This window comes from Cydia splendana, chromosome Z (genome assembly GCF_910591565.1).
Source record: "Cydia splendana chromosome Z, ilCydSple1.2, whole genome shotgun sequence".
Lineage (NCBI taxonomy): Eukaryota > Metazoa > Arthropoda > Insecta > Lepidoptera > Tortricidae > Cydia > Cydia splendana.
In genome coordinates, this window is record NC_085987.1 from 12487631 (window position 1) to 12498498 (window position 10868).

General features: G+C 38.0%; 1 protein-coding gene across 3 annotated transcripts in view; it reads right to left on the bottom strand.

Annotated features, from left to right (window-relative positions):
* LOC134804645 (uncharacterized) overlaps positions 1–7613 on the bottom strand; it is a 22223-nt gene extending 14610 nt beyond the window's left edge. For 2 of the 3 annotated variants that reach the window (XM_063777753.1, XM_063777752.1), the window contains exons 1-3: positions 7355–7613; positions 6598–6846; positions 3356–3532 (exon numbers count right to left, since the gene is read on the bottom strand). In XM_063777753.1, coding sequence (XP_063633823.1) covers positions 3356–3532; positions 6598–6846; positions 7355–7572 — 644 coding nt within the window. In that variant the 5' untranslated portion in view covers positions 7573–7613. The remainder of the gene's footprint in view (positions 1–3355; positions 3533–6597; positions 6847–7354) is intronic. The other variant, XM_063777754.1, reaches the window with a different exon arrangement.
* Positions 7614–10868: the final 3255 nt, after the last annotated feature.

The window sequence follows — 10868 nt, forward strand, 5'->3', positions numbered from 1 at the left end:
ATATATGCGCTATTATGTTATTAAAACATATGATGTTAAAAACTAACACACTATTTGAAAATTATTAAAATTTGTTGAGACGGAATCTGAAATTGCGGAATTTTCCGTTCCGAAACCGCTATTTGATTGTGTAATTTAAAATATTATTGCTACTATTTGGTATCATTTTACTCTGCGTGGCAAAATTAATCTAAAACTTCATATATCCGCAATTTTTCATTGAATAGTTGCCCGAAAAACACTCATCGAAAGTGCATGTACGCAGTGGTAACATTTTTTCGTTCCACCATCCGAAACCAAATTTGCTGGTAATTACGTAATGTATATATTTTTTACATGGATTACTTATACAAATAACGTACTTATACAGAATCCAAATTATCTTATTTAAAACGATATTTAATGAAATATTTAGTTAAATGTCGCCGGAGGTAGTATTCTGATTCTAAAACTTCCATTCCGAAACCCAATCGTCGGTTTCGTATAAGCGGAACGAAGAAAGTCTACGGTATGGAAGCATAACGCGGCATACATATTGTTTTAATGTGGTGCTGTTTTAGTTTAGGTACTTATATGAGGAATAAGTTAAACCAGACCTGGTTTAACTTTCGGTTATAAAGGAAAAATAAAGGGTATCAAGCCAAATCTCACTACATCTAAAGACTTGAAGCTGTGACTGTGAAAAAATCAAACTTCTAAGTTAACGTAAAAAATATACGGCCATTTATGACACAAAAAAAACGTATATATCGACACTCTCAAGGGAATCAAAATTTATAACTTCCTGTTGACCTAGAACTTCGAAATTCTCAAGTAATGTCGTCTTACACTACAAGTACAGGGAAAAATGTCAAAAAAGAAAAAAAGAAATTATAAGTTAAATTTGTACGGAACCCTCGGTGAGCAAATCCGACTCGCGCTTGTCCGGTTTTTAGACAAAGGTTTAATTATGTTGCGATTTTAAAAATAAAGGCTTTAGATTTTTTTTTATATCGATGGAAAATATGCATACGGCCCGACTGATGGTAAATAGTCACCGTAACCTATGGACGCCTGCAACTCCAGAGGTGGTACATTGTGTTAAAAATTAGACTTCTGCTATTACTTCTGGACGCGTCTTTAGAAATTGTTCTGTCACTGTCCCGTGCTAGAAATATTTTAATTTGCTAAAATATTGTATAATTTGTTTATAAAGTTACGTGTTCATTATTTTATATAAAATGATAAACTTTTATCAATTTAATTACATGTGATTCGATCGAATAAACCCGTAAAACCATATAGTAATGGGAAAAAGTTTGATTCATTTTATCCTCCGAGTCACGGAGTAGAATTATGCGAGTGTCTCTAAAAAAAGTTGGCTAACATTTATGTTAAAATGAAAGTGCAATATCATAATTTACTCTTCTACAAATAATATTAAACACATTGCAAACATTCAATCCTTTTGTTTTTATTATAAACGTTCATACAAGTTGGTTTCGGAATGGAACGCTCGCTTCGCCCCTACTCTAGAAAAACCTATTTACTTTATTAATTACTTAATAATCAAGTAAATTATTTACATTTTACATAAATTTACTCATAAAAGTATCAATAAAAATAGCTTTCATCCATTTCCTATGTGATTAATTTTCAGCACAACTTTTTTCTGGGTGTATAACTTTGAATAAAATGGCCCATCTTGCTCGGCCTTATTGATGCACGCGGGTTATTCCCATTAGTTACCACCAAGTTCTTACCAGTGGTAACTACTGGGAATTTTTTTCCCACCTTTTACCACTGGCAACTAATGGGAAAAAATATTCCCACTAGTTAGTTACCACCAACTCGGCTTGGTGGTAACTACTGGGAATTTTTATGTGTGTGTGTTTTTTATGGTGAGATTTTTTTTTCCCAGTAGTTACCACCAAAATATTGTTAGAATTCAATACTAATAAAAACAGTATAAATAGTATAGTATAAATGTAGCGTGCTGTAATAAATAATTATGTGTCAGTTAGTGATTCAGTAAACTGCTTTAAAAGTGATCAAAAATATTAAAACAGTTTTACCGGTATAAGAATGGTATTGGTTGACATAATTTGATAATTATATTATCTATCGGGTGGCATGTGAGCTAGACCGAAAGCTCACGGATCGTGGTAGTTTTTGTCATTGTCTTATGCCAACATTAGGATTAACCAAGATGCGATGAGAGTTGTGGTGCAGAGGGAACAAATAATTAGATAGCTTGGATATTATTATTACATATTTGCCACCACTAGTTCTTCCAATAAACATATTTTCCAAAATAATAAAAGTTAAATACAAAAAAGAAGTGTACGAATATGATGCCCCTCTGGTAGAGTGTTATTACCATCCCGCTAGCGTGGGTGTTTAAGCAATCGAACTAACCAGCGTAACATGACCGAGCGATGTACTACCCGAGCGTAATGGGAATGCGAGCCTATGCTGGTTAGTCCGAGCAGTCAGCCCATCTGAAGCGCGCCCTAAGCGGTTTTAATAACAACCATGCCCTGTACTTATTTTGCCTGACTACAAATTATGAATACCTACATATTCCAGCTCTGCGTCGTGTTATAATAGAACGAAATGAAGTAGCTGTAAATAATAAAACGAAATCAGTTCTTTTTACAGTTAATAAGATAATATTAATCCGGATAATAAGTTAATTTCTACTTAACTAGAATGAGACTCTTCTATTTTAGTTTTTACACTTATACCGGTAAAACTGTTTTAATATTTTTGATCACTTTTAAAGCAGTTTACTGAATCACTAACTGACACATAATTATTTATTACAGCACGCTACATTTATACTATACTATTTATACTGTTTTTATTAGTATTGAATTCTAACAATATTATGGTGGTAACTACTGGGAAAAAAAATCCCACCTTTTACCAGTGGTAACTACTGGGAATAAAAATTCCCTGTAGTTACCACCAAGCCGAGTTGGTGGTAACTAGTGGGATTTTTTTTTCCCAGTAGGTACCAGTAGTAAAAGGTGGGAAAAAATTCCCAGTAGTTACCACTGGTAAGAACTTGGTGGTAACTAGTGGGAATAACCCATGCACGCGGGATGCTACGATATTTATAGAGTTCGAATCATTTCAAATGCGGTTATTGCCTACGTAATTACGGAAATTAAGCATCTTGAAAATGTTCTATATATCATTCCGCCACCTAGCCGATATTATTTCTCGTATTATCTAAGATTCACTGAGGCGGGACTCAGGAGGGCAGAGAGAGAGACGGTCTATGAGTGGTATAGCGACTAAAATTTGAAAGATATACCTATACCTACAATAAATTAACCTACTGTTCGCAATTCGATGTATTTATACAAACCTCGGCACTACATCATAAAATAGATCAAAAAACTCGTCTTGATCAAAAGGTTTGTGTTCTTGAGTTTCTATAGGTACCAAAGTAGCAGAGAGGTTGACCAACGGCACTTCTATTGTGATATAATCCTGTGTCGCAGCTGTAGGTCTACTAGAGGTTGGAGATGTCGTTTTAGGAGTACTGAAAAGAAAATTATATTTAAGCCTTTGAGATAATTGAGACATAAACAAACTTTAAATGAACGATTATATTAAGGCTTAGGTATGGCGTACACTAGCAAAGTGACCCCATAATATTTTCAGCTAAGGCTATCCACATATTGTAATCGTGTGTATCAATATAAATAAATAAGCTGTCTTGGACCAGAGTCGATTAATTTTTTTGGGCGTGTCGCATAATCCGTGATGTGCCGGCGAGAAATTTCTCGTTCTCGAGAATTCCTTCCCCTGGAAATTCTCAGTGATTCTCGAGAAATTTCTCTTGGACGGAAATTTCTGAGAAAGTACATAGTTATAATCAAAACAATATCAAATTTCATATTTTTTAAATTTATAACTGTTAGTGATTAATAACTATGCGTAAGGTATTCGAACCAATTAGACGATACTAAAGGCCAACTTCTGTTTGTTCTCGAGAAGTTTCCGAGAAATTTCTCGGGAACGTTCTCCATAGAAGCTTTCCAGGAGAAAATTTCCGGATTGAATATTTAAGAAAAAATACTGGTCGTTTCGAGTATTATTGTTTAGACGCTCAAATAGTCTGGATTTATGTTATATACAGCTGTTGGCTTGATAAGTTGGTTTCTGCCAAATGAAATGAACGTTCTAAGCGATAATTGAATTTTGTTCCCGAGAAATTCTTTGAAATTGTTCTCGACTACATTTGGCGTTCATGCAAAACAGCCAATCCTTACCGATATTATTATACATAAATGCGAAATTGTGTCTGTCTGTTACCGCTTCACGCTTAAGCCGCTGGACCGATTTGGACAATATTTGGTATGAAGATAGATTGGGCCCCGAGAAAGGATAGGATAGTTTTTATCAATCATCATCATCATCACGCAGACGAAGTCGCGGGCAGAAGCTAGTTGTGCAATAATAAGACAAAAAATGTTTCATATTAAAGAACTTGAAAACTGTTTTGTCAAACTGTAATACAATATAATATTATGGAGTTAATACAAAATGACAAATTTCTACTCAATAATTAAATGAACGGTAAATATTTAATAAAACAGATTTGAAATATTTGGCAGAGAATCATGGTCATGAACTATCTCAGGTACCTAGTTTAGAAAACAAAAGAAAGCCGCCAAACTTTCCTGTAGCCTGTACATGATGCTTATCGCCAATAATACTCCATTGTTTTATTTGCATGTAATTTTTCTTTATTCTCTAGGTAATTTTTGAATAGGGAAGGGTACAAATGCTTTTTTCTCTCAGTGTCCATCAATACTAAGAAAGTGGACGGTTGTGACAAATCAAATGTGTTAATAAATTAAAATTAAAAAGGTAAACTGTTTGAGTAGGTACTTTAGAACTTTGTCGGACGATGGATGTATCAAAGACGTGTGTTCATTTTGTGATGCAGTGTGTAGATACATAAATATCAAAAGATTTGGTACGGCATATGATAAATTGCGAAAAAAGTCCGGTTGAAGTAATACACAAATTAGGAAAGAAAGAACCTGAAGTGATTAATCAATCTGGAGTGTTTCGGATGAGCCCATACTACAGGGAATACATTTAATGAGGTAAGCTTTAATGTGTTTTTCCAATAGCTAATACATAATAGTATATTACGATACAAAAGTAGTACGAAGTGCAAAATTAGAAAATTCGCAACGAGTGGTGATAAATAATTAAAACACGACCGAAGGGAATGTTTTAAATCGACACGAGTTGCGAATTGCCTGCTTAACAAAAATGTGTTTTATTTATTAACTATTTACCATTTAAACGGTACTGAATGAACCCGAGAAAGTTCTCCGGAGAGAGTAATTTCTCGGAATTTTCTCGAGAACGAAGAGAATTTTGCCTTTAAAGGTTTTAGAAGAACTAAAATGTATTGCGAATACTTATAAATTACTAATATCAACTCATAAAAAAACAAATAATCTAATTTTTATTATATTTAAAGTACTTTCTCAGAAATTTCCTTTCGAGAGAAATTTCTCGAGAAGCTTCTCGCGATATTCTCTTGTTTCCGAAACTTCTCGAGAACTGCCCATCACTACGCATAATACAGTTCGACAAGATAGTGTAGAAATTCAAAGTGGCAATAATGTAGTGGCAAGGTATGACCCCTTTCAAATCAATCTAAGAAAAGGGGACGACACTACAATATTGCCACTTATAAATATTCGGGCTATTAGATACCTTCAAAGATTCTTCGCTTATAGTTAAGTGTGCTCAGAGCATAAAAAGGTCAACCACGGCGTTGCATGAACAAGAGATTTCCTTTGGCAGGATTGGTCCTTAGGACCCAAGGATGGATTTAAGAAGTGGAGCCACCCAAATTTTTGATGCAGGTGGGGGGGGGGGGGGTTTAAGCGTCGGCGCCGTCTGATGTTAATAATTGTTTAAGAAATCAAAGATGTAGACACAGATTTCATCTAAATCGGTTCAGCCGTTATTGATTCCCCATACAATCTCACACATTCCTTTTCACTTTTAATAAAAAAAATAATAATAATATTTATCCTATGTTCTTCCCCGGGACCCAAAATATCTCTATACCAAATTTTATCTAAATCGGTTCAGCGGTTATTGAATCCCCATACAAATTTCCACCTCCCTTTTCACACCCTTAAAGGATGATTTTTGAGATTTAAAGTAGGCTATGTTATTCTCTGGAACTCAAACTATCTATGTACCAAATTTTAACTAAATTGGTTTAGCGGTTTAAGCGTGAAGAGGAATTTAAAAAAAAGTGTCTTTTTCATATTTTATGTGTTTTTACTTCTGAATGGTGTCATTATGATATCAGAAATGAATTCGGCATCCCCGATTTATACGAAAACGATACCAAACTTGGCCTAGTAGCTTAAATGATATAGATATCAAGATCAAGTTGAGAGACCCCCCCCCTAAAAATTTACATCAAAAATCTCGGTGTCTCCACTTCTTAAATCCATCCTTGGGTCCTAAGGACCAATCCTGCCAAAGGAAATCTCTTGTTCACGCAACGCCGTATTTTAGGCCCAGCACCATCCGCTATTACCAAAACTCGTTAAAAGTTACCTAAGTGTACTTTCTGTAGTCCTGGTTGTGACAGGCGTCGTCGTCTTAGTCGCCAGGGTGTACTGCTTAGTGTACACTGGGTCTTGCGGGTCCTGTTTAAGAACGGCGTCGGGTATCGGGCCCCAGTACCCGCCGAACGTTTCAGTATACTCGAAGACTCCAAGCTGATATCCGTCAGTACATAACTCTTGCTGCGGGTCGCCCGGCGACAATTCTACCACCATGATTATGCTATGGCCAGGCTCCGTTCTGAAGAGTAACGAACGATAGTTGACTTGTAATGCATTGAAGAATATTTCTTTACAAACAAAACTTTTTATAAGGTGTCTTCAGTTCAGAGCGAAGATCTATAGAAGTTCTATAGCTGGTCGCGCGCGCTCTTATTGGGCGGCCAACGTAGGCCGAATTTAAAGGACGCGGTTATGCGTTAGAAAGAGCAATCAATATTGGTATAAGAATTGCTATTGATATAAGAATAAGATATTCTTCCGTATAGCTGCGTCCCTTAGATTGGCCTACGTTGGCCCAAACAGTGAACTCGGCATTACATAAAGATCGTCCAGATTGCACGAATACGCGCTGGTCTCATGATGCTGATCATTAAACTTAGCGGATCTCCTGCCTGGCGCATGGCTCGCTTTAAGGGCAAGCGGTGTACGCGTAGTAAGTAGAGAATCGCTGACTATTTGCTAGATCCGGAGTATCTGAACGCACAACAAAATCATGTAAATATTCGATTCCTCAGTCTCTGCAGTACCTTACAGTAGCAAAACAGCTATAAGGCACGTCCAGCCTAGAGAAGTGAAGCACCTGCGCGTCGGCGTCCATGACCTGGCGGCTGAGGAACACCGAGGGCAGCGCGTCGCGCCGCTTGCACTGCTCTGACATATCCCGCGCGTACTGCGGCACGCTGCGCAGCCCACGCGTCGGTGTCAAACACCACAATATCACCATAATGTGAAACAAATTAAACATTGCAAGCAAATCTCGACATAGCCACGTAGATTAGTATAAAAAGCCTTTTTATAGCCCATTATAAAATTACTGTTCGATTGACACAATTTGTCCAACCGGTCCAACCGATCTGTCATTTTAGTAGGTAAGTATGTAAGTTAGGTACCTACCTACGTGTACGAAAGCCCCTGCTTTCGTAACTGGATAGTAAATAGGTCATTCGAACTGTCATGGATAGAATTGAGATTTATTAGTTTTTACAGTACATATTTGGTATATGGTGCTACTTTACCGCCCTAGGGCGGGATTAAGGACAATACGTACCTATGTCAAAAATTTAAAGGGCCATATGTACTGTACAATACACGTGCGAAAAGGTAATTCGTAACTCGTGTCGATTTAAAACACTGCCTTCGGTCGTGTTTCAATTTATTGTCACTCGTTGCTAATTTCCTACTATACACACGTACGTGTATCGTAATGTATTATTACAGTACATATGGTGCTAATTTATCGCCCTAGTGCAGTACCTAACTAAGTACGTGCGTTTGTCGAAAATTTAAAGGGCCAGATGTACAGTCACCTGCAATAATATGTTCCACAACGAAGGCCGCAAAAGTATATGACACGATCTAATTAGTAGAGCTGTCGCAGTCGGATCGTATAATCCGCCGTATTACATTACGGCTAGCCGTTTTCAAAAACAGGGGCGTTTTGAAATGCGGCGGTTTAACGATTAGCCGGATTGAATGCGGCTGAATGAGAATCCGCCGGAATGTATTCGGCGCCATACGTTCTTCAACACGGCGAGCCGCAATGTAATACAGCGAGTCATTACCTAAGGCCGCAAAAGTATATGACACGATCTAATTAGTAGAGCTGTCGCAGTCGGATCGTATAATCCGCCGTATTACATTACGGCTAGCCGTTTTCAAAAACAGGGGCGTTTTGAAATGCGGCGGTTTAACGATTAGCCGGATTGAATGCGGCTGAATGAGAATCCGCCGGAATGTATTCGGCGCCATACGTTCTTCAACACGGCTAGCCGCAATGTAATACAGCGAGTCATTACCTAGCCGCCGCTTTGACAGTTTTTAGTTCCCATTTTTAACATGCTTAATCCCCATGTTTAATAGTCTTTATAATGTAAAGTTCGTTACTCGTTATATTGTAATGTTTAGATAGTTATTTCTTCTCTGATATTTTTCACTGTAGCTATAGGAATATGGTGTTAATTAGTTTGTAATATTTCCGCTCAATTGTAAAACATGCTGTGTACACTTGTTTTGGATCTCGTGCTAGATTTAAGCCATAATGTGCAATTGTATTACTTACCCATGATATTGTACGATGTCTGTTTAGTGTACCTAATAAAGTAAAATAACACCCGTGGCGCTGCCTGACAAACGCTGGGGTGTCCATCAAATCTGGAGTTCGTCGGACTGTTTCTTTTCAAAAAACATTTCCTTTCGTAACTTAACTAGACGGAGCTCCGCCTATTTCTGAGCGGTTTGCCCTTTCGGGCATCTGAAGCTACCTAACGAACCTAACCTACCTACCTATTGATTTAGTGAGAGGTCCGTGAAAACATTACACTTTGGGCAAAAAAACGTAGGTAGGTAAGTAGGTTAGGTTCGTTAGGTAGCTTCAGATGCCCGAAGGGCAAACTGCCCAGAAATAGGAGCCCCGCTTGCGGGGCTCCGTCTATTTAAGTTGAGAAGGAAATGTTTTGGAAAAGAAACACATGTAGTGCGGTGGGACCATGGTAAAAATAAATTAAATTGCAAACATTGTCAAACTCCGGTTACGTAGGCGACCAAAAGAACTGGTCACTCTACAATCTAAAATAGTAGTACGATGCGGCTAAACGTAGGCCGCCTTATTGAAGAACGTATCGCAATGACAATCCGGCTAATCGTCGAACCGCCGCATTTCAAAACGCCCCTGTTTTTGAAAACGGCTAGCCGTAATGTAATACGGCGGATTATACGATCTGAGTACGACAGAGCCATAAGAGCGTGTCACATATTTTTGCGGCCTTCGAAGAGTAACATATTATTGCAGGTGACTGTACCTACTGTAAAACGTTGTACAATACACGTGCTAATAGGTAATTCGCAACTCGTGTCGATTTAAAGCCCCCTCCTCACTCGTGCGCGAATCGCGGCGCGAAGCCGCGAACGCGAGTGTGGCGTCGATTTTCGCAGACAGCGAAATCGACTCCACACTCGCGTTCGCGGCTACGCCCGCGATTCACGCGCATAGTCTGGAGGGGGCTTAAAACGCTCCCTTCAATTGTGTTTCAATTTATCGGCACTCGTTGCGTATTTCCTACTTTTCGCACTTGTATCGTAATGTACTAATTATGGCAAAGAGACTCGTACCTAATTATGTTAGTAAGTAGTCTACTCAACCTAGTTTATACCGTAAAACAAAAGCTTAATTACCTATGCGAGTAGGTATAATCTATGTAAAAATTTCCGAAGACGGCAAGTTACATTTCATATGCGATACATACTTGCTACTCCAGCTACCGTCTACCGAGTTAAGTGGTAGGGCTGTAGGTATTGTATGGTAGGTAGGTAGTTCAGTTAAGTACCTAGGTACTTCAGAAGTTGAGCGTACAGTCACAGCCGCGATGTTGTAATAATAAATTAACCCGTGGCATGACGTCGACTCGGGAACGATAGGGGTCGCGTGACCCGCACGGCGCGCAACGCATCAAACATTTTTTAATATAAGCTGCTCTCATATCAACAGGGGGACTCTATTGTTCGTAGCATTCACTGGTTCGTAGGCATAAAACTTTCCGAGTACAGTCTGACACTACAAATTTTTAAATGCTTGCTACTCATAATATATTTAAAATTCGAAAAAAATCAAACGTCTGCATAGCGGTAGTTGATACAACACAACAAATTGTATCAAAATATTTTAAATAAGTACCTAATGTTAATATCAAAGAAGATAATGACGACTTACTAAAGTTATACCAAAGGTTATACCAAGAAAATTCTGCATACATTTTGATCAAAATCGCTGCAGACTTTTCTTGGTCTAACTGTATACATATACTGGGTCAAGCAGATCTTGTCAGTAGAAAAAGGCGGCAAATTTGAAAAATGTAGGTGCGAAAGGATATCGTCCCATAGAAAATTTGAACTTCGCGCCTTTTCCTATATAGATAGACGATATCCCTTCGCGCCTACGTTTTTCAAATTTGCCGCCTTTTTCTACTGACAAGATCTGCTTGACCAACTATAGTTACTACTACTACTAATGCTGCACTCTGGCGGCAGGGCATTGCAGTAATTCTA